Source organism: Salvelinus namaycush, chromosome 24 (genome assembly GCF_016432855.1).
Source record: "Salvelinus namaycush isolate Seneca chromosome 24, SaNama_1.0, whole genome shotgun sequence".
Classification (NCBI taxonomy): domain Eukaryota; kingdom Metazoa; phylum Chordata; class Actinopteri; order Salmoniformes; family Salmonidae; genus Salvelinus; species Salvelinus namaycush.
The window spans coordinates 35,202,944-35,226,875 of NC_052330.1; the positions used below are offsets into that span (position 1 = coordinate 35,202,944).

The 23,932-nt window shown below is 44.2% G+C and overlaps 3 protein-coding genes across 3 annotated transcripts in view; 1 reads left to right on the forward strand and 2 right to left on the reverse strand.

Moving 5' to 3' along the window:
- The window catches only part of sipa1l1 (signal-induced proliferation-associated 1 like 1), a 62,149-nt gene extending 60,582 nt beyond the window's left edge, over positions 1 to 1,567 (forward strand). Inside the window, exon 12 of the mRNA XM_038962694.1 lies at positions 1,352 to 1,567. Coding sequence (XP_038818622.1) covers positions 1,352 to 1,567 — 216 coding nt within the window. The remainder of the gene's footprint in view (positions 1 to 1,351) is intronic.
- An 8,048-nt stretch (positions 1,568 to 9,615) lies between these two features.
- On the reverse strand, positions 9,616 to 17,053 carry LOC120019406 (stathmin-4-like). The gene is made up of 6 exons (XM_038962695.1): positions 17,036 to 17,053; positions 16,542 to 16,610; positions 16,064 to 16,201; positions 10,792 to 11,043; positions 10,318 to 10,509; positions 9,616 to 9,675 (listed from the first exon to the last, which is right to left on the reverse strand). Exons 1-6 carry the CDS (start codon positions 17,051 to 17,053, stop codon positions 9,616 to 9,618), a joined length of 729 nt encoding a protein of 242 aa, XP_038818623.1.
- Positions 17,054 to 17,087: 34 nt separating this feature from the next.
- LOC120019407 (stathmin-4-like) lies at positions 17,088 to 22,305 on the reverse strand (the record flags this gene model as incomplete). Its single annotated transcript, XM_038962696.1, has 4 exons — positions 17,088 to 17,096; positions 17,301 to 17,492; positions 18,315 to 18,520; positions 22,197 to 22,305. Coding segments are annotated over 4 exons (516 nt in total), but the record flags the coding sequence as incomplete, so codon positions are not given.
- Positions 22,306 to 23,932: the final 1,627 nt, after the last annotated feature.

The following is a 23,932-nucleotide window of genomic DNA, read 5'->3' on the forward strand; positions in this document are numbered from 1 at the left end:
GGTCTCTGATTGGTGGTCTGACTCACTCAGGTGAAACAAACTTAAACTTGTGCCTTTTTTCAATGCTGAATTGAATGTCATTGAGAAAACAGAAAGATTTCATCATGTATTTTTTAACAAACATCCTTTCTGAATTTAAAATTAATCCAAGAAGTAATCCTCTAGTTTTTCCAAAGTAATCTGATTACAAAATCATTGCAGGTAACGTAACAAATTAGTTAGTTTTTTTATTATATATATATTATTTTACAAGTAATCAGCCCCCCCCCCTCCACACCTGACTGCAGTTTGTAATCAGATTACATGTACTGTAACAGATTACTTGTAATCGGTTACTCCCCAACCCTGACTCCAGTTTGTAATCAGATTACATGTACTGTAACAGATTACTTGTAATCAGTTACTCCCCAACCCTGACTCCAGTTTGTAATCAGATTACATGTACTGTAATAGATTACTTGTAATCGGTTACGCCCCAACCGCCCAGCTGTGATTAATTACAAGGCCATGAATCGATGGACGAAAGGCGCACCAGGCTAACCTAATCAACAGGCCACGTTTGAAGAACACTGTCTATAAAGAAGCGCAATAGATGTATCGACCTAGCAAACGGATTCATGGGCAGCACCCCTGACCGCTGCCTCGCAATCGAACCCACAAATTGCTTCTTTAATCAGAACAACAGTTTTCAGCTGTGCTAACATGATTGCAAAAGGGTTTTCTAATGAACCATTTTAAAATGATAAACTTGGATTAGCTAACACAACGTGCCATTGGAACACAGGAGTGATGGTTGCTGATAATGGACCTCTGAACACCTATGTAGATATTCCATTAAAATTTCCAGCTACAATAGTCATTTACAACATTAACAATGTCTACACTGTATTTCTGATCAATTTGATGTTATTTTAAATGGACAAAAAAAAAACTTGCTCTTCTTTCAAAAACAAGGAAATGTCTAAGTGACCCCAAACTTTTGAACGGTAGTGTACGTAGATACACGGAACACGAACATAGGGACCAAGAGAAAGATCTGGAAGTAAGGTTCCGTGTGGAAGGAATGGGTTCAGAAACTAGGTTGGTAAATAAAGGAGGAGGGCTAATAGCACCTTGGTCTTGGAGTCTACGGTCGGTGGAGCAGAAACACGTTCAACCAAAGCAGGAATAGGCAGTACTGGCTCCTTACTGGAAGAGGATAATAAAGCCGGCGGCGCGGTATGCCGATCATAGAACACACTCGGAGCAGGGTGCATGGGGAGTTGAGGAGAGAAACAGTTGAGGGCATTGGTGTCGATGGGAGAATATCCTGTTGGACCCATAGTTATAGTTTGTGTATTGTGATGAACAGGAGAAGCAGGTCAAGGAGGTGAATGAGCCTGAGATAGAGTGGGAACTGTATACCGATGTGTCCCGTAAGGGGACTGTTACAGGGGCCTACTGGGCTTACCTATTAAAACACCAGGGGAAAACTGACGCAAAGGAGAGGTACCACCGTTGGCTCAACCCAAACAGGCGAGAGGTAGGAGCAATACTGGAGGCTGAAAAGCGGATAGATGAAGCTTGATAATTGATAGTGATTACTGTGCAAGGACACTGAAGGAGGATCTGGGGATTTGGGAAGAAAATGGTTATGAGGGTGCTAAGGGTAAAGAAGTGGCTCACAGAGGGTCATGGGAGAAAACAGCAGAACTCATTACAAAAACGAAGATTGAATTCACACCACCGACGGGAAGCGTTGGGAAGGTAGTAGAGAAGTCGACGTGTTGGCCCACATGAGGGGTGTAATTGTTGTTGGGGCACAGAGCTGGGAAAAGGGGGACAAAGGAATAAATGTCCCGGATAAGTGTATGGAACAGTTGGCTACCGGGGTGCACACAGAGATTGGAACATTCTGCATAGGTCTACCGCCGTGTTCACGTCGCTGCGCCTGAAATGTGAACAAATAATAGTTTTTCAACATTTGGATCCTAACATTCTGATTCGTTCCATCAGCCTTATGAATTGATATGGCGTTTACCTCCACTATACTACTTTGATACCAGTGGAGGCTGCTGAGGGGAGGACGGCTTATAATAATGGCTGGAACGGGGGGGAAATGAAATGGCATCAAACACATGAAAACTATGTGTTTAATGTGTTTGATACCCATTCCACAAATCACGCCATCCAGCCATTACCACGAGCCCGTCCTCCCCAATTAAGGTACCACCAACCTCCTGTTCTTCATATGCATCGTGGCGATTAAGAAGTGAGTTTACGCAATGCCCGCTGAAAAATAAGTCCTGTGAAGATCTTCCGATACACACCTGGTTGGCTGCTGAAAACACATTTGACCAGTCAGCCATGCTTATTAACTATAGGTTCATTTGCATAATTTACTGGAACAAACATACAGAGCCTAGTTTGAGGAGCGGAATAGTCTTAAATAGTCCTCATTGTCTTAAAATCAGAGAGCGCGTTGATTTCGGCCTGCCTCGTATCTTTGCGAAGGCTAATGGCATAGATCATAAGGAGTCCGGCCACAATGGTGCAGGTGTCTCTTTTGTCCTCAGAACAGCCTCAATTCGTCGGGGCATGGACTCTACGAGGGCGGCGCACAATTGGCCCAGCGTCGTCCGGGTCTGGCCGTGGTAGGCCTTCATTGTAAATAAGAATTTGTTCTTAACTGACTTGCCTAGTTAAATAAAGGTTTAAAAAAATCACAAAAAAGTGTTGAAAATGTTCCACAGGGATACTGGCTCATGTTGACTCCAATGCTTTCCACAGTTGTCTCAAGTTGTCTGGGTATCCTTTGGGTAGTGGACCATTCTTCATACACACGGGAAACTGTTGAGTGTGAAAAACTCAGCAGCGTTGCAGTTCTTGACACACTCAAACACAAAACTACCATACCTTGTTCAAAGGTACTTAAATCTTTTGTCTGGCCCGTTCACCCTTTGAATAGCACGCATACACAATCCATGTCTCAATTGTCTCAAAGCTTTAAAATCCTTATTTAAGCTGTCTCCTCCCCTTCATAAAATCCACTGATTGAAGTGGATTTGAAGTGATATCAATAAGGTATCATAGCTTTCACCTGGATTCACCTGGTCAGTCTATGTCATGGAAAGAGCAGGTGTTCTTAATGTTTTGTACACTCAGTGTGCATCTTTTAGATCTGTGCTTTAAGTGCTCTTGATCAATGACCATCTGGCGGAAATGCATTGGAACACTGACTACATAAATGCTTCTAGAACAAAGGCAACATAAAACATTCTATCACAGCAACGTTCCACTCTGAAGAAACAGACAGCAGAGAGAGAGAGAGTTTTCCTACTGCTTTTTTAATTGAAATGACTAGAATGTGTCCACCCTAGTTTACAGTAGAATGTGCATACCCTAGTTTTACAGTAGAATGTATCCACCCTAGTTTTACAGTAGAATGTATCCACCCTAGTTTACAGTAGAATGTGTTTACCCTAGTTTACAGTAGAATGTGTTTACCCTAGTTTACAGTAGAATGTGTTTACCCTAGTTTTACAGTAGAATGTATCCACCCTAGTTTACAGTAGAATGTGTTTACCCTAGTTTACAGTAGAATGTGTCTACCCTACTTTACAGAAGAATGTGTGTAACATAGTTTACAGTAGAATGTGTTTACCCTAGATTACAGTAGACTGTTTCCACCCTAGTTTACAGTAGAATGTGTTTACCCTAGTTTACAGTAGAATGTGTTTACCCTAGTTTACAGTATAATGTGTCTACCCTAGTTTACAGTAGAATGTGTTTACCCTAGTTTACAGTAGAATGTGTTTACCCTAGTTTACAGTAGAATGTGTCTGCCCTAGTTTACAGTAGAATGTGTTTACCCTAGTTTACAGTAGAATGTGTTTACCCTAGTTTACAGTAGAATGTGTTTACCCTAGTTTACAGTAGAATGTGTTTACCCTAGTTTACAGTAGAATGTGTTTACCCTAGATTACAGTAGAATGTGTCCACCCTAGTTTACAGTAGAATGTGCATACCCTAGTTTTACAGTAGAATGTATCCACCCTAGTTTACAGTAGAATGTGTTTACCCTAGTTTACAGTAGAATGTGTCTACCCTACTTTACAGAAGAATGTGTGTAACATAGTTTACAGTAGAATGTGTTTACCCTAGATTACAGTAGAATGTTTCCACCCTAGTTTACAGTAGAATGTGTTTACCCGAGTTTACAGTAGAATGTGTTTACCCTAGTTTACAGTATAATGTGTCTACCCTAGTTTACAGTAGAATGTGTTTACCCTAGTTTACAGTAGAATGTGTTTACCCTAGTTTACAGTAGAATGTGTCTGCCCTAGTTTACAGTAGAATGTGTTTACCCTAGTTTACAGTAGAATGTGTTTACCCTAGTTTACAGTAGAATGTGTTTACCCTAGTTTACAGTAGAATGTGTTTACCCTAGATTACAGTAGAATGTGTCTGCCCTAGTTTACAGTAGAATGTGTTTACCCTAGTTTACAGTAGAATGTGTTTACCCTAGTTTACAGTAGAATGTGTTTACCCTAGTTTACAGTAGAATGTGTTTACCCTAGTTTACAGTAGAATGTGTAGCTATGAAATAATTGTAAAGCATCTTACCACGTATTCTGTAAAAAAAAAAATTATGACAGATATTTTCACGTCTGTTATTATTTTGTCATACAATTGTTATTATATATTTTTTCTGACTAAGTCGCTCTGGATAAAAGCATCTGCTAAAAGACCAAAATTAAAGATTTCTATATGTTTCAAAAAAAACAAAAGACAAAAACGAGTTCAGTCAAGAGAAGCGTTTACTGACCATGCCAAAGAGTAGATTAGAACATAACAAATACACACACCGCAAGTAAAACCCCCACATTACCCCAACAATACAGTGCAAACATTTCACACTACGCCACAATGAAGACAGAGGCTGCGTCCTAAATAGCACCCTATTCCCTATTGCCTATTCCTGGCTGCGTTTGACCAATCAGATCTGAAAAAGGTCTGATGTGAAAAGATCTGATGTGATTGGTCAAAAGACAAATTAAGTGAAACAAATATTAGAATTGGGCTGCCTGTGTAAATGAAGCCTATTTGGGGAATAAGGAGCCATTTAGGACGAACCTAGAGTGGCACCAGCTAACATCAACCCCAATCATTTAGGACGTACCCAGAGTGGCTCCAGCTAACATCAACCCCAATCATTTAGGATGTACCCAGAGTGGCTCCAGCTAACATCAACCCCAATCATTTAGGACGTACCCAGAGTGGCACCAGCTAACATCAACCCCAATCATTTAGGATGTACCCAGAGTGGCTCCAGCTAACATCAACCCCAATCATTTAGGATGTACCCAGAGTGGCACCAGCTAACATCAACCCCAATTATTTGGGATGTACCCAGAGTGGCTCCAGCTAACATCAACTCCAATCATTTAGGACGTACCCAGAGTGGCACCAGCTAACATCAACCCCAATCATTTAGGATGTACCCAGAGTGGCTCCAGCTAACATCAACCCCAATCATTTAGGACGTACCCAGAGTGGCACCAGCTAACATCAACCCCAATTATTTGGGATGTACCCAGAGTGGCTCCAGCTAACATCAACTCCAATCATTTAGGACGTACCCAGAGTGGCACCAGCTAACATCAACCCCAATCATTTAGGACGTACCCAGAGTGGCACCAGCTAACATCAACCCCAATCATTTAAGACGTACCCAGAGTGGCTCCAGCTAACATCAACCCCAATCATTTAGGACGTACCCAGAGTGGCACCAGCTAACATCAACCCCAATCATTTAGGATGTACCCGGAGTGGCACCAGCTAACATCAACCCCAATCATTTAGGACGTACCCAGAGTGGCACCAGCTAACATCAACCCCAATCATTTAGGATGTACCCAGAGTGGCTCCAGCTAACATCAACCCCAATCATTTAGGACGTACCCAGAGTGGCACCAGCTAACATCAACCCCAATCATTTAGGATGTACCCAGAGTGGCACCAGCTAACATCAACCCCAATCATTTGGGATGTACCCAGAGTGGCTCCAGCTAACATCAACCCCAATCATTTAGGACGTACCCAGAGTGGCACCAGCTAACATCAACCCCAATCATTTAAGACGTACCCAGAGTGGCTCCAGCTAAGATCAACCCCAATCATTTAGGACGTACCCAGAGTGGCACCAGCTAACATCAACCCCAATCATTTAGGATGTACCCAGAGTGGCACCAGCTAACATCAACCCCAATCATTTGGGATGTACCCAGAGTGGCTCCAGCTAACATCAACCCCAATCATTTAGGACGTACCCAGAGTGGCACCAGCTAACATCAACCCCAATCATTTAAGACGTACCCAGAGTGGCTCCAGCTAACATCAACCCCAATCATTTAGGACGTACCCAGAGTGGCACCAGCTAACATCAACTCCAATAATTTAGGATGTACCCAGAGTGGCACCAGCTAACATCAACCCCAATCATTTAGAACGTACCCAGAGTGGCTCCAGCTAACATCAACTCCAATCATTTAGGATGTACCCAGAGTGGCTCCAGCTAACATCAACCCCAATCATTTAGGACGTACCCAGAGTGGCACCAGCTAACATCAACCCCAATCATTTAAGACGTACCCAGAGTGGCTCCAGCTAAGATCAACCCCAATCATTTAGGACGTACCCAGAGTGGCACCAGCTAACATCAACCCCAATCATTTAGGATGTACCCAGAGTGGCACCAGCTAACATCAACCCCAATCATTTGGGATGTACCCAGAGTGGCTCCAGCTAACATCAACCCCAATCATTTAGGACGTACCCAGAGTGGCACCAGCTAACATCAACCCCAATCATTTAAGACGTACCCAGAGTGGCTCCAGCTAACATCAACCCCAATCATTTAGGACGTACCCAGAGTGGCACCAGCTAACATCAACTCCAATAATTTAGGATGTACCCAGAGTGGCACCAGCTAACATCAACCCCAATCATTTAGAACGTACCCAGAGTGGCTCCAGCTAACATCAACCCCAATCATTTAGAACGTACCCAGAGTGGCTCCAGCTAACATCAACCCCAATCATTTAGGACGTACCCAGAGTGGCACCAGCTAACATCAACTCCAATCATTTAGGATGTACCCAGAGTGGCTCCAGCTAACATCAACCCCAATCATTTAGGATGTACCCAGAGTGGCTCCAGCTAACATCAATCTTTTCTCTCATTCTTTCGTTCTATCTCTTATTCTATCATCAAAAAAACAACAGACAATCACAGTTAACAAGTAAGTACAGTGACATGCCAAAGCAAAGCGTACCCATTGGATGGGCTGACATGCCAAAGCAAAGCGTACCCATTGGATGGGCTGGTCTGACAGCTCAAGCAGTTTACCATCCTGTCAATCAATCAACGAACCAATCGGAACCAGTTCCTCACCCTCCCTAACGTCCAAGATGTGTTCTGCTCTATGTTCTTTTGTATCGGAGTGATTTTTTTTGAGTCGTGGTTAAAAAAAGAAAGCGATGATCATATGTCCATTAAACCAGAGTCCATTTTGTGCTCTAAGTCTGTAGCTATATGTATGAAGTCAATTTTCTATCAGTTAATGAACTAAAGTTGATCAAGTTTACTTGAGAGCTTTTTCCAATGACACAACCCAATCTTTTATCTGTCATTCACAAATCATTCATCATTTATAGCGTTCCCTGGTAAATTCAAAATAGCGCATGAGTGGAAGACGTGCATAAACTGTTTACAGCATTCTGTTAAAGCCATAGGGGAAAATGTTTCACGGTATAAATAACTCTTATGTGTAAGAGCTTGCATGTGAGATACAGAGAGATTGTGTATGAGCGTAGATGTGAGGCGTGTAAACTATGGGAAAGTGGGCTCTAAGGGTGTTGCGTTGTAGCCTGCGTAACTTGTTTGTCGGTAACTGCTCTGCAGTTGACTAAGGCACCATACCCATTCTAACATAATAATTTACATCACTCCCCCTGACACTACCAGACCACTTCCTCCCTCGTGTGCACCTTGATCTGCCAGCCAGACAAGCATCGCATTCGCTTCTCATTTTCTCTTGTATTTCATCACTTCATCGCAATGTTTTTGTTGTATGTAGTCAAATCCCCCAGTAGAAACTGTTTAGTTTGTGCGCTTGTTCCAAATCGTTGACGCATACAGTACCAGTCGAAAGTTTGGACACACCTACTCATTCACGTGTTTTTCTTTATTTTTACTGTTTTCTACATTGTAGAATAGCACACATGGAATAATGTAGTAACCAAAAAAGTGTTAAACAAATCAAAATATATTTTAGATTTGAGATTCTTCAAAGTATCCACCCTTTGCCTTGATGACATCTTTGCACACTCTTGGCATTCTCTCAACCAGCTTCATGACGTAGTCACCTGGAATAGATTTCCAGTGCAGTCGCAAAAACCATCAAGCGCTATGATGAAACTGGCTCTCATGAGGACCATCACAGGAAAGGAAGACCCAGAGTTACCTCTGCTGCAGATTATAAATTCATTAAAGTTAACTGCACCTCAGATTGCAGCTCAAATATGCTTCACAGAGTTCAAGTAACAGACACATCTCAACATCAACTGTTCAGAGGAGACTGTGTGAATCAGGCCTTCATGGTCGAATTGCTGCAAAGAAACCACTACTAAAGGACACCAATAAGAAGAAGAGATTGCTTGGGCCAAGAAACACGAGCAATGGACATTAGACCGGTGGAAATCTGTCCTTTGGTCCGATGAGTTGAAATTTGAGATTTTTGGTTCCAACCGCCGTGTCTTTGTGAGACGCAGAGTAGGTGAACGGATGATTTTTGCATGTGTGGTTCCCACCGTGAACCATGGAGGAGGAGGTGTGATGGTGTGGGGGTGCTTTGCTGGTGACACTGTGAATAATTTAGAATTCAAGGCACACTTAACCAGCATGGCTACCACAGCATTCTGCAGCGATACTCCATCCCATCTGGTTTGCGCTTACAGGGACAATCATTTGTTTTTCAACAGGACAATGACCCAACACACCTCCAGGCTGTGTAAGTGCTATTTGACCAAAGAGAGTGATGGAATGCTGCATCAGATGACCTGGCCTCCACAATCACCCAACCTCAACCCAATTGAGATGGTTTGGGATGAGTTGGACCACAGAGTGAAGTAAAAGCAGCCAACAAGTGCTCAGCATATGTGGGAACTCCTTCAAGACTGTTGGGAAAGCATTCCTCATGAAGCTGGTTGAGAGAATGCCAAGAGTGTGCAAAGCTGTCATCAAGGCAAAGGGTGGATACTTTGAAGAATCTCAAATCTCAAATATATTTTGATTTGTTTAACACTTTTTTTGGTTACTACATAATTCCATATGTGTTATTTTATAGTTTTGATGTCTTCTATTATTCTACAATGTAGAAAGAAAATAAAAAAACCTTGAATGAGTAGTTGTGTCCAAACTTTTGACTGGTGCTGTATATCAACTCCTGTCTTCATCGCTCTGATGGGGCAGCTTTTGGTTTTCCTTTTTTCCCCCTCATTGTCTTGATCTCTTGTTTTTTTTAATGACACAAAACCACTCCTTCGTTCTCTCTCCCTCTATCTTTCCGCTAGTCTAACGGCAGGCCTCCTCCTTCAGTTCTTTTTTCTTCCTCACCTCTAATGCGTGTTCGTCCTGAAAAACAACAAAAACAACAACAATATTTACATTCAGGAATCTATTGGCACTAATGAGGATGAGATGTAAACATTCATGCAGATATTGCTCAACAAGAGAGGTACTCAACAAGGGAGGTGCTCAACAAGGGAGGTGCTCAACAAGGGAGGTGCTCAACAAGGGATGTGCTCAACAAGGGAGGTACTCAACAAGGGAGGTACTCAACAAGGGAGGTGCTCAACAAGGGAGGTGCTCAACAAGGGAGGTGCTCAACAAGGGAGGTGCTCAACAAGGGAGGTGCTCAACACGGGAGGTACTCAACAAGGGAGGTGCTCAACAAGGGAGGTGCTCAACAAGGGAATGATCAGACCAAAAACTTAAGACAAGGGAGAAATACAAATATAACTCCATGTATTATTCATCAAGACTGTAGAAGTTTGAAAATGTATGTAGTTGGGAGAGAGAGGGAGAGACAGAGGGACAGACGGACACAGAGAGAATGAGTGACTAGAGAGAAAGACAGAGAGAGAAACTCAAGAGAATGAAAGGAGAGCCAGATAGTAGCAAAACGTTGCCTTCTCCTGAGAGAAAGAGAGAGAGAGAGACTCACTGACTGAAGAGAGAATATAGAGAAAGAGAGAGATCACAGCTAAACATTACCTTCTCCTGCAGTCGTTCCAACATGGCCGCCAGCAGAGCCTCTCTGTTCTTCTTGTTGGCCTCCATTTTGTGCTCCAGCTTCTCCTTGACGTTCTTGATGAAGTTGTTGTTGTCCTCAAAGGCCTTCTGGATGACCTCTCTCTCGTGCTCTCTCTTCTCTGCCAGGTGCTTCAGCAGCTCAGCCTCCTGGCACTAGAGGGCGGTGTGAGGAGAGTATCAGGAGCAGGATACAGACAGACATGGATTATGGTGAGTGTGTTTGTGCACACATACTGTATATGCATGATTGTGTGTGTGTGTGTCTGTGTCTGTGTCTGTGTCTGTGTCTGTGTCTGTGTGTCTGTGTATGTGTGTGCGTTCCGTATTTTTGTGAAAGTGAGCGTGTGTGTGTATACTGGTATGCTTGTGAATGTGTGTGTATGTATGCGTTTATGTGTGTGTTTGTCTCTCGTCTCCTCCTCCCTGTCTCCTCACCTTCCTCCTCTCCTCTGCAGCCTCTAGTTTCTTCTGGATCTCCTCCATGGAGAGTTCCCTGCGTTGGGGCATGGTAGCGTTGAGCTCTGGGATGCCATCGAACAACGGGGGCTTCAGGATGACCTCGAAGGCCTGGCCCGACGCACGCTTGTTCAACTCTATCACCTCCACATCCTTTATCACACACCAGCCCAGATCCACCGCATCTGCCAAAGCTAGTACCTTTTTCCTCACCTCTTCTGCATGTTTGTCCTGCCACACAGGAAAATAACAACAGCAATATTTACATTCAGGAATCTACTGGCATGAATAAAATCCAGACGTAAAAACTGCATAAAACAAAAAATCCTAATATAAACAAAAGTATCTAGACACCACTTCAAATGAGTGGATTCGGCCATTTCGTTGGTAACAGGTGAAGAGCTCAGTGACTTTCTACGTGGCACCGTCATAGAATGCCACCATTCCAACAAGTCAGTTCATCAAATTTTTGCCCTAATAAAGCTGCACCGGTCAACGGTAGTGCTGTTATTGTGAAGTGGAAACGTCTAGGAGCAACAATGGCTCAGCCGCGAAGTGGTAGGCCGCACAAGCTCACAGAATGGGACGCTGCGTGTAAAAACCATCTGTCCTCGGTTGCAACACTCACTACCGAGTTCCAAACTGCCTCTGGAAGCAACGTCAGCACAATAACTGTTCGTCGGGAGCTTCATGAAATGGGTTTCCATGGCAAAGCAGCCGCACACAAGCCTAAGATCACCATGCGCAATGACAAGCGTTGGCTGGAGTGGTGTAAAGCTCACCGCCATTGGACTCTGGAGCAGTGGAAACGCGTTCTCTGGAGTGATGAATCACGCTTCACCATCTGGCAGTCCGACGGACAAATCTGGATTTGCCCGATGCCTTGAGAACGCTACCTGCCCGTATGCATAGTGCCAACTGTAAAGTTTGGTGGAAGAGGAATAATGGTCTGGGGCTGTTTTTCATGGTTCAGGCTAAGCCCCTTAGTTCCAGTGAAGGGAAATCTTAACGCTACTGCATACAATGACATTCTAGACAGTTCTGTTCTTCCAACATTTGTATACCTTTATTTAACTAGGCAAGTCAGTTAAGAACAAATTCTTATTTTCAATGACGGCCAGTTAACAGTGGGTTAACTGCCTTGTTCAGGGGCAGAACGACAGATTTTTACCTTGTCAGCTCGGGGATTCGATCTTGCAACCTTTACGGTTACTAGTCCAACGCTCTAACCACTAGGCTACCTGCTGCCCAAGGTTGTGGCAACCGTTTGGGGGAGGCCTTTTCCTGTTTCAGCATGACAATGCCCCTGTGCACAAAGCGAGGTCTATACAGAAATGGTTTGTCGAGATTGGTGTGGAAGAACTTGATTGACCTGATTAGAGCCCTGAACTCAACCCCATCGAACACCTTTGGGATGAATTGGAACACCGACTAAGAGCCCAACCTCACTAACGCTCTTGGGACTGAATGGAAGTCCCCATAGCAATGTTCCAACATCTAGTGGAAAGCCTTTCTCAGAAGAATGGAGGCTGTTATAGCAGCAAAGGGGGTCAACTCCATATTAATGCCCATGATTTTGGAATGAGATGTTCGACGAGCACGTGTCCACATACTTTTGATCAGGTAGTGTTATATAAGTCATTCAGTGTCTATAAAATATTTTAAAAAAACGAGATTTGAGATCTTATTGGAGAGGATTATAGATTCGATTTTGTAATGATATGATGTGTTATGATGAAAATAAAATAAAACATGTAAAAATGATACATTCTAGAATAATATAATAACATTTAAAAAAAAGTGTATTTGTCACGTACACAGATGAGCAGATGTTAAAGCAGGTGCAGCTTTTGTTTCCAGCAGTGAAATACATATCTAACAGCACAATAGCGAAGAAGAAATAAGAATAAACAAGAGATTAAGAAATATCAGGGTCCAGGATGTAAATACCTGATGTGTAAAGGCAGTATGGACAATAGATAAGTAGGAAAAGGTATGTACAGCAGTAGTTATATAGGATGAGCTATGTCCAGAATACAGTATGTACAGCAGTAGTTATATGGGATGAGCTATGTCCAGAATACAGTATGTACAGCAGTAGTTATATAGGATGAGCTATGTCCAGAATACTGTATGTACAGCAGTAGTTATATAGGATGAGCTATGTCCAGAATACAGTATGTACAGCAGTAGTTATATGGGATGAGCTATGTCCAGAATACAGTATGTACAGCAGTAGTTATATGGGATGAGCTATGTCCAGAATACAGTATGTACAGCAGTAGTTATATGGGATGAGCTATGTCCAGAATACAGTATGTACAGCAGTAGTTATATAGGATGAGCTATGTCCAGAATACAGTATGTACAGCAGTAGTTATATAGGAGGAGCTATGTCCAGAATACAGTATGTACAGCAGTAGTTATATAGGAGGAGCTATGTCCAGAATACAGTATGTACAGCAGTAGTTATATAGGATGAGCTATGTCCAGAATACAGTATGTACAGCAGTAGTTATATAGGAGGAGCTATGTCCAGAATACAGTATGTACAGCAGTAGTTATATGGGATGAGCTATGTCCAGAATACAGTATGTACAGCAGTAGTTATATAGGATGAGCTATGTCCAGAATACAGTATGTACAGCAGTAGTTATATAGGATGAGCTATGTCCAGAATACAGTATGTACAGCAGTAGTTATATAGGAGGAGCTATGTCCAGAATACTGTATGTACAGCAGTAGTTATATAGGAGGAGCTATGTCCAGAATACAGTATGTACAGCAGTAGTTATATAGGATGAGCTATGTCCAGAATACTGTATGTACAGCAGTAGTTATATAGGATGAGCTATGTCCAGAATACAGTATGTACAGCAGTAGTTATATGAATTAGCTATGTCTGGAATACAATATGTACATATAAAGTCGGTAATCAGTTAGTTAACTTTTTCAGAGATCAAATCTTACCTGTTCCTAACTACATAAACGATTTCAGAATAATAAACATGATGTAAACATTATTAAAGTGACCACTGTTCCATGACTCTATGTACATAGGGCAGCGGTCTCTAAGGTGCAGGGTTGCGTACCGCGTGGTAGTCGGCTAGTGACCAGTGTTCAATGACTCTATGTACATGGCGCAGCATTCCCTAAGGTGCGTAAGGGGAGGAGGCCGGCTAGTATTGACTGTTCAACAGTCTGATGGCCTGGAGATAGAAGCTGTATTTCATTCTCTCTGTCCCAGCTTTAGATGCACCTGTAGATGGTAGCTGGGTGAACAGGCTGTTGCTTGGGTGGCTGAGGTCCTTGATGATCTTCTTAGCCTTCCTGTGTCACCGGGATGCTGTAGATGTCCTGGAAGTTAGGCAGTGTGCTTCCGGTGATGGGTTGGGCTCACAGCACCACCTTCTGGAAAGCCCTACGGTTGCGGTGCGGTGCCACACCAGGCGGTGAAACAGCACGACAGAATGCTGCCGATGGTGCATCTGTAGAAGTTTATGAGGGTCTTAGGGGCCAAGCCAAATTTCTTTAGCCTCATGGGGTTGAAGAGGCCTTCTTTGGTGCCTTTAAAGACTCGATGGGAAAAGGATTTGGGGGAGGAACTTGGTGAAGACACCTGGGAATCTGTGCTGCACAGGGTGCATTTGTCCTCTTTTAGCACTAGACACAGCCTCATTCAATTCAAGGTGGTTCCCCGTATCCACTGGACCTGGGGCCAAACTTGGAAGAATATTCTCTGATTTTGATCGTACCTGTGTCAGATGTTAAACGGAACCAGCCACACTGTTGCATATGTTTTGGGGCTGTCGTAAACTGTCAGGTTTCTGGGAATTAATATTTCAATGTTTCTCTGATATATATGACACTGTTATAGATCAGTCTCCCCTTACAGCCCTTTTTGGAGTACTGCCCATAGGTTATAGCTTATACAACTCTTTTAGCTAGACGGCTAATACTACAGAACTGGAAGATGGCAGCTCCCCCATCTTATAAATATTGGGTGGGAGATATGTTGTGCTCTCTGAAACTAGAAAAAATGTAATTCAATACACGTGGGAACCCCAAACTGTTTTATGAGGCTTGGGCTCCATTCCGGTCTTACTTTAAACAGTCCATCCTCTGATGGCATTCCTATTAAAACAAAAATAAGTCTGTATTTGACTCCCATGTGACTTAAGGGCTGGATGAGCATTTCTTTGTGTTTTTTTTGAGGGGGGGACATTAAGGTTGATGATGTGCCTATTGATTCTTATTGAATGTGACTTGCGGATGCCTTGTTCATCTTGCTTTGTCAGAGACTAAAATGTGAGCTTTATTTTTGTTCCAGTGGATGGTCGGTCTGTGGCCATGACTGTCTGTGAGTGTGAGTGGTTGCATTTCTCCACCCCTATCCCTTGTCTGTTTACAGGAACAATGGTGAGGTGTCCGCTCTGTCCCTGTACTACAGATTGCCCTTTAACCTTTGTAGCCTTCTGCCCGGTGTGTTTAACTTGTCTAAAGTACGGTATCTTTATAGCTATTCTTTTTTATTCTAGTTGAGTATATTATATATATTGTTTCGTGTTATCTTATGTGTGTAAAACTTAATAAACAGAGTTTTCAACAACAAAAAATGTCCGTAAACACTCCAGCCAGCTGTTCTGCACATGCTCTGAGGATGCGGCTTGGGATGCTGTCTGGACCAGTAGCCTTGCAAGGGGTTAACAAGCTTGAATGTCTTACGCTGGACAAGGAGATTGGGAGCACACAATCCTCGTGAGTGGCGGGACCCACGTTGGCGGCTCTGTGTTGTTTTCCTCGGAGCGGGCGAAGAAGGTGTTTATCTTGTCCGGGAGTGAGGCGTCGGTGTCCGCGATGTGGCTTTCTTTTTATAATCCATGATTTTCTGGAGTCCCTGCCATTGAATTGCAACTTGTAGTGTCATTTTGCCTCTTTGATTGCCTTACAGAGGTCATAGCTGGCCTGTTTGTCCATATTCCCAGTCACCTTTCCGTGGTTAAATGCGGTTGTTTGCGCTTTCAGTTTTGCACAAATGCTGCCATCTATCCAGTGTTTGGTTTGGATAAATTCTAATCGTCACAGTAGAAACAACATCCTCTATGCACTTGCTGATGAACCCAGTCACCGAGTCAGTGTATACGTCGATACTATTCCTAGAGGTGACCTGGATCATTTTTCAGTCCGCTTGATCAAAGCAATCCTGAAGCATGGATTCCGATTGGTCAGACAAACGTTGAACAGTCCTTACCATGGGAGCTTCCTGTTTAAGTTTTTGCTTAAAGGCGTGGAGGAGCAGGATGGAGGCATGATCTGATTTGCCAAAGTGGGGGTTGGGGAAGGCCTTGTAGCTGTCCCGGAAGGGAGAGGAGCAATGGTCAAGCGTGTTCTATTCGCGTGTAGCACAGGAGATGTGTTGGTAGAATTTTGGGAGCGTTCTCCTCAGATTTTCTTTATTAAAGTCTCCAGCTACAATAAATGCGGCCTCAGGATATGCAGTTTCCAGTTTGCACAAAGTCCAGTGTAGTTTCTTGAGACCCGTCGCGGTGTCGGTTTGGGGGGGGTGGGGGGGGGGGGGGATATACACCGCAGTGACAATAACCAAAGAAAATTATATTGGGAGGTAATGCGGTCAATATTTGATGGTGAGGATTTCCAGATCGGGAGACCAAAAGGAGTTTCTGTACGTTAGCACAATCACACCATGAGTTGTTAATCATTAGACATACCCCTCCACCTTTGTTTTTCCCGGAGAGTTCTTTCTTCCTGTCCGTGTGATGTACGGAGAACCCCGCTGGCTGTATAGATGGGGACAATATATCCGGGGAGAGCCATGATTCCGTAAAACAGGGGAGATCCTCGGCCTGATCTTGTCTACATTATTGTCCAAGGACTGAAAGTTAGCGAGTAATATACTCCGAAGCGGTGGATGGTTTGCTCGCCGCCTGACTAGAACCCCATCTCTCTTCCCTATCCTCCGGCATCAACGTTTTGTTGTAGCACCCGGGATGAATGGGGCTGCCTCGGGAAGTCCAAACAAAGGATCCAGGTCAGAGAAGTCGAATTTCTGGTAAAATGTCTGGTAAGTGACAGCTGATCTAATGTCCAAAAGTTTTTTGGGGACTGTAGGAAAAAATACTAGAAACGTTCAGAACAAATAATGTAATAATATAACACTAATAAAAGCAAAATACTGTCGGCAAAGAGCTAAAAACAGGGAGACCATGTCTGTCAGCGCCATCGTGTCATATATCTACCTTCCTTTATAGAATCATTTAGAGAGACTGGTGAGAGGAAGAGAGAGGGAGACTAAAGAGTGAGTTTGATTAGACAAACTAAAGTGAGACACTAAAGAGAGAGACTAAAGAAAGAGATAGAGAGAGAGAGAGAGAGAGAGATACCGACAGACATAGACAGAAACAGTGACTTAGAGAGAAAAAGAGAGAAACTCAATAGAAAGAAAGAAGGAGAAGATAGTTAAACATTACCTTTTCCTGCAGTCGTTCCAACATGGCCGCCAGCAGAGCCTCTCTGTTCTCCTTGTTGGCCTCCATCTTCTGCTCCAGCTTCTCCTTGGAGTTCTTGATGAAGTTGTTGTTCTCCTCAAAGGCCTTCTGAATCACCTCTCTCTCGTGCTCTCTCTTCTCTGCCAGGTGCTTCAGCAGCTCAGCCTCCTGGCACTAGAGGGCGGTGTGAGAGTATCAGGAGCAGGATACAGACAGGTGTGTTTGTGCCATAGAGATAGTTAGAGGACATTATATCTGTCCCATTATGGCGTCTGTGAGAGCATGGGTAGCGCCGTTGAGGCCATCTCCATTTTAAAGTCAATTTTCTTCTAGTACTTCTATGATTTGGTAAACAAACTGAAAGGGTGCATACTGCCCCCTAGAGTGTGTTGTTTGAACAGGTATAAAGTCAAGGATGGCTATTTACTGCCACCTGGAGTAATGGAATGTTTGTTCACAAGTATAATTCATTGGCTGATTCCTCCTGTTGACCTGGATGGAATTATGTGATCCTTCCTTTAACCCATAGGAAGTCCCACCCATTTGACTACTTAAAAATTGTGACAGTCCTCAATGGCGATTTCCATGCTAAAACAGGCCTTTGGGCACTAGTCCTTTATCTATCTCTATGGTTTGTGTGTGTGTGTACATGAATCTTTCCTCGATTCATGTCTCCTCACCTTCCTCCTCCTCTCCTCCTCCCTGTCCACCTCACCTTCCTCCTCTTCTCCTCCCTGTCCGCCTCACCATCCTCCTCTCCTCCTCCCTGTCTCCTCACCTTCCTCCTCTCCTCCTTCCTGTCCGCCTCACCTTCCTCCTCTCCTCCTTCCTGTCTCCTCACCTTCCTCCTCTCCTCCTCCCTGTCTCTTCACCTTCCTCCTCTCCTCCTCCCTGTCTCCTCACCTTCCTCCTCTCCTCCTCCCTGTCTCCTCACCTTCCTCCTCTCCTCCTCCCTGTCTCCTCACCTTCCTCCTCTCCTCCTCCCTGTCTCCTCACCTTCCTCCTCTCCTCTGCAGCCTCTAGTTTCTTCTGGATCTCCTCCATGGAGAGTTCCCTGCGTTGGGGCATGGTAGCGTTGAGCTCTGGGATGCCATCGAACGACGGGGGCTTCAGGATGACCTCGAAGGCCTGGCCCGACGCACGCTTGTTCAACTCTATCACCTCTACGTCCTTTATCACACACCAGCCCAGATCCACCGCATCTGGAAATGGTACAGGAGAGACTGGAGGTAAGCACTTTAAAACACAATTGTTTAGATAACTAGTTATATATGTTAATACATATTTTTTTAAATGTCTTAATTTCTGTCTGAATATGTTGTACTGTGATGTCATCAGGAACTATACTGAACAAAAATATAAACGCAACATGCAACAATTTCAAAGATTTTACAGACGTACAGTTCATATGAGGAAATCAGTCAAGTCAAATAAATTAATTAGGCCCTAATCTTTCACATGACTAGGAATACAGATATGCATCTGTTGGTCACTGATACCTTTAAAAAAAGGTAGGGGCGTGGAGCAGAAAACCAGTCAGTATCTGGTATGACCACCATTTGCCTAATGCAGCGCGACACATCTCCTTCGCATAGAGTTGATCAGGCTGTTGATTGTGGAATGTTGTCCCACTCCTCTTCAATGGCTGTGCGAAGTTGCTGGATATTGGCGGGAACTGGAACACGCTCTCGTACACGTCATCCCAAACATGCTCAATGGGTGACATGTCTGGTGAGTATGCAGGTCATGGAAGAACTGGGACATGTTCAGCTTCCAGTAATTGTGTACAGATCATTGCGACGTGGGGCCGTGCATTATCATGCTGAAACATGAGGGGATGGCGGCGGGTGAATGGCACGACAATTGGCCTCAGGATCTCATCACGATATCTCTGTGCATTCAAATTGCCAACAATAAAATGCAATTGTGTTTGTTGTCCATAGCTTACGCCTGCCCATATCGTAACCCGATCGCCACCATGGGACACTCTGATGTAAACGTTGTGAACAGCAAACTGCTCGTCCACACGACGCCATACACGTGGTCTGCGGTTGTGAGGCCGGTTGGACGTACTGCAAAATTCTCTAAAACGATGTTGGAGGCGGCTTATGGTAGATAAATTAACATTCACTTTTCTGGTAAAAGCTCTGGTGGACATTCCTGCAGTCAGCATGCCAATTGCAAGCCCCCATCAAAACTTGAGACAACTGTGGCATTGTGCTGTGTGACAAAACTGAACATTTTAGAGTGGCTTTTTATTTTCGCCAGCACAAGGTGCACCTGTGTAATGTTCATGCTGTTGAATCAGCTTCTTGATATGCCAAACCTGTCAGGTGGATAGATTATCTTGGCAAAGGAGAAATGCTCACTAACGGATGTAAACAAATTTTTTGCAAACAGTTTAAGAGAAATACGTTTTTAATGCATATGAAACATTTCTGAGACCTTTTATTTCAGCTCATGAAACGTGGGACCAACACTTTACATGTTGGGTTTATATTTTCATTTAGTGTATATGAATGAAATATCAGTGGGCAGTTTATTAGGTACACCGTTCATGAAAATGGATCGCTCCTAGAAAATGGATCGCTCCTAGTCATGTGAGTCATGTGTCCGAGTCATGTGGCCGTGGCTTGATATATCAAGCAGGCAGACAGGCATCAAGGCATTCAGTTACTGTTCGACTGAACGTTAGAATGGACCAAACAAGTGACCTAAGCGACTTTGAGCGTGGTATGATCGTTGGTGCCAGGTGCGCCGGGTTCCAGTATCTCAGAAACGGCCAGCCTCCTGGGCTTTTCACTCATGACAGTGTCTAGGGTTTACTGAGAATGGTGCGACAAACAAAAAACATCCAGTTAGTGGCAGTCCCGTGGGTGAAAAAAGCTTGTTGATGATAGAGGTCTAAGGAGAATGCAAAAATCATGGAAGCTAACAGGCAGGCCTCAAATAACGGCAAAGTAAAACAGTGGTGTGCAGAACGGAATCTCGGAATGCAGAACTCGTCGGTCCTTGTCAGGGATGGGTTATTACAGCAGACGAGACGGGATATTGCAGGGATGGGCTATTGCAGCAGACAACCACACTGGGTTCCACTCCTATCAACTAAAAACAAGAAGAAGCAGCTCCCTAGTGGGCACGCCATCACCAACACTGGACAACTGAGGACAGGAAAAACACTGCCTGGTCTGATGAATCACCAACACTGGACAACTGAGGACAGGAAAAACACTGTCTGGTCTGATGAATCACCAACACTGGACAACTGAGGACAGGAAAAACACTGCCTGGTCTGATGAATCACCAACACTGGACAACTGAGGACAGGAAAAACACTGTCTGGTCTGATGAATCACCAACACTGGACAACTGAGGACAGGAAAAACACTGCCTGGTCTGATGAATCACCAACACTGGACAACTGAGGACAGGAAAAACACTGTCTGGTCTGATGAATCACCAACACTGGACAACTGAGGACAGGAAAAACACTGCCTGGTCTGATGAATCACCAACACTGGACAACTGAGGACAGGAAAAACACTGTCTGGTCTGATGAATCACCAACACTGGACAACTGAGGACAGGAAAAACACTGCCTGGTCTGATGAATCACCAACACTATACAACTGAGGACAAGAAAAACACTGCCTGGTCTGATGAATCACCAACACTGGACAACTGAGGACAGGAAAAACACTGCCTGGTCTGATGAATCACCAACACTGGACAACTGAGGACAGGAAAAACACTGTCTGGTCTGATGAATCACCAACACTGGACAACTGAGGACAGGAAAAACACTGCCTGGTCTGATGAATCACCAACACTGGACAACTGAGGACAGGAAAAACACTGCCTGGTCTGATGAATCACCAACACTGGACAACTGAGGACAGGAAAAACACTGTCTGGTCTGATGAATCACCAACACTGGACAACTGAGGACAGGAAAAACACTGTCTGGTCTGATGAATCACCAACACTGGACAACTGAGGACAGGAAAAACACTGTCTGGTCTGATGAATCACCAACACTGGACAACTGAGGACAGGAAAAACACTGCCTGGTCTGATGAATCACCAACACTGGACAACTGAGGACAGGAAAAACACTGCCTGGTCTGATGAATCACCAACACTGGACAACTGAGGACAGGAAAAACACTGCCTGGTCTGATGAATCACCAACACTGGACAACTGAGGACAGGAAAAACACTGCCTGGTCTGATGAATCACCAACACTGGACAACTGAGGACAGGAAAAACACTGCCTGGTCTGATGAATCACCAACACTGGACAACTGAGGACAGGAAAAACACTGTCTGGTCTGATGAATCACCAACACTGGACAACTGAGGACAGGAAAAACACTGCCTGGTCTGATGAATCACCAACACTGGACAACTGAGGACAGGAAAAACACTGCCTGGTCTGATGAATCACCAACACTGGACAACTGAGGACAGGAAAAACACTGTCTGGTCTGATGAATCACCAACACTGGACAACTGAGGACAGGAAAAACACTGTCTGGTCTGATGAATCACCAACACTGGACAACTGAGGACAGGAAAAGCCTGGTCTGATGAATCCTGGTTCTTGTTGCGTAATGCTGATGGCAGAGTCAGGATTTGGCGTAAGCAGCATGAGTCCATGGACCCATCCTGCCTGGTGTCAACGGTACAGGCTGGTGGTGTAATGGTGTGGGGAATGTGTTCCTGGCTCACGTTAGAACCTTGATAGCAGTTGAGCAACGTTTGAACGCCACACTTTGGAGAATCCACGGTGCAAAGAATTCTGGAGGCAAAGTACCCGGTGCAAGATAGGTGTACCTAATAAACTGGCCACCGAGTGTCTAAACGTGTCGTCTTACCTTCTGCTTTGTATGTGGGCTTACAGTCGATGGTCTGAGGGTTGATGCAGGAGCAGAACAGAGACACCAGGGGGAGCTCTTTCAACTTCTCTCTGTACGCTGCAGGACACACACACACACACACACACACACACACACACACACACACACACACACACACACACACACACACACACACACACACACACACACACACGGTTAATCGTAAAGAATAGACACAGACACATAGTAGTTCGTCGTCATCATCGTCATCATCATCGTCATCATCGTTATCATCTCTTGAGACGGTTCACATTTAAATGTTAAACTCAATGGTAAATGGAATAGTTGGCCAGATACTTGGTTCTGGGTGACAAGAGTTCATTGTCACTAATTACTATCATTATCAAAAGATCAGGCAGTATATAGATTTTTTGCCTCGTATGAACCAAGCTCTGTTTCGCTACACAGAAGTAGCGAGATCAGAACGGAGGTCATTCCCCCCCCCCCCCCCCCCCCCCCCAGTAGATTAAAAGATAGGTCAGTAGAGGACAAGACCAAAAGCCACATCTAGCCAATCTCTGCTGTTGGTATTCAGCCTAGCCTAGGTCAACTGTAGGGTACAGTTTAACTCTGACAGTGTAAACCTAGCCACACATTCCAAGCCAACACAAGAATAAGCCAGACTAATGTTAACCCAACCTCCCTATAATATACAGTGCATTCGGAAAGTATTCAGACCTCTTGACTTTTTTCCCACATTTTTGTTAAGTTACGGCCTTATTCTAAAATGGATTAAATACAATAAAACATCCTCATCATCAATACCCCATAATGACATCACAATACCCCATAATGACATCACAATACCCCTTAATGACATCACAATACCCCATAATGACATCACAATACCCCACAATGACAAAGAAAAACAGGTGTTTTGATTTTTTTTTGCACATTTATAAAAAAAAAACACGGAAATATAACATTTACTTAAATATTCAGACCCTTTGCGCAGTACTTTTGTTGAAGCACATTTGGCAGCGATTACAGCCTTGAGTCTTCTTGGGTATGACGCTACAAGCCTGGCACACCTGTACTTGGGCAGTTTCTTTCATTCTTCTCTGCAGATCCTCTCAAGCTCTATTAGGTTGGATGGGGAGCGTCGTTACACAGCTATTTTCAGGTCTCTCCAGAGATGTTCGGTCAGGTTCAAGTCCGGGCTCTGGCTGGGCCACTCAAAGACATTCAGAGATTTGTTCCGAAGCCACTCCTGCATTGTCTTGGCTAAGTGCTTAGGGTCGTTGTCCTGTTGGAAGGTGAACCTTCACCCCAGTCACCCCAGTCTGAGGTCCTGAGTGGTCTGTGCTTTTCTCCGTTCATCTTTCCCTCTATCCTGACTAGTCTCCCAGTCCATGCCGCTGAAAAACATCCCCACAGCATGATGCTGCCACCACCATGCTTCACCGTAGGGATGGTGACAGGTTTCCTCCAGACGTGACGCTTGGCATTCAGGCCAAAGAGTTCAATCTTGGTTTCATCAGACCAGAGAATCTTGTATCTCATGGTCTGAGAGTCCTTTAGGTGCCTTTTGGCAAACTCCAAGCGGGCTGTCATGTGCCTTTTACTGAGGAGTGGCTTCCATCTGGCCACTGATTGGTGGATTGCTGCAGAGACGGTTGTCCTTCTGGAAAGTTCTTCCATCTCCACAGAGGTATTCTGGAGCTCTGTCAGAGTGACCATCAGGTTCTAGGTCA

Bases quoted from the DNA above. Each gene is read 5' to 3' on its own strand.
- LOC120019406 (XM_038962695.1), bottom strand. The intron at 16,202-16,541 runs GTATGTCTAATG...ACACGCGAATAG, and splicing joins GGAAAAACAAAGGTGGAGGG to AACACGCTTGACCATTGCTC. The intron at 11,044-16,063 runs GTAAGGACTGTT...CCTGTGTGGCAG, and splicing joins TTAAACAGGAAGCTCCCATG to GACAAACATGCAGAAGAGGT.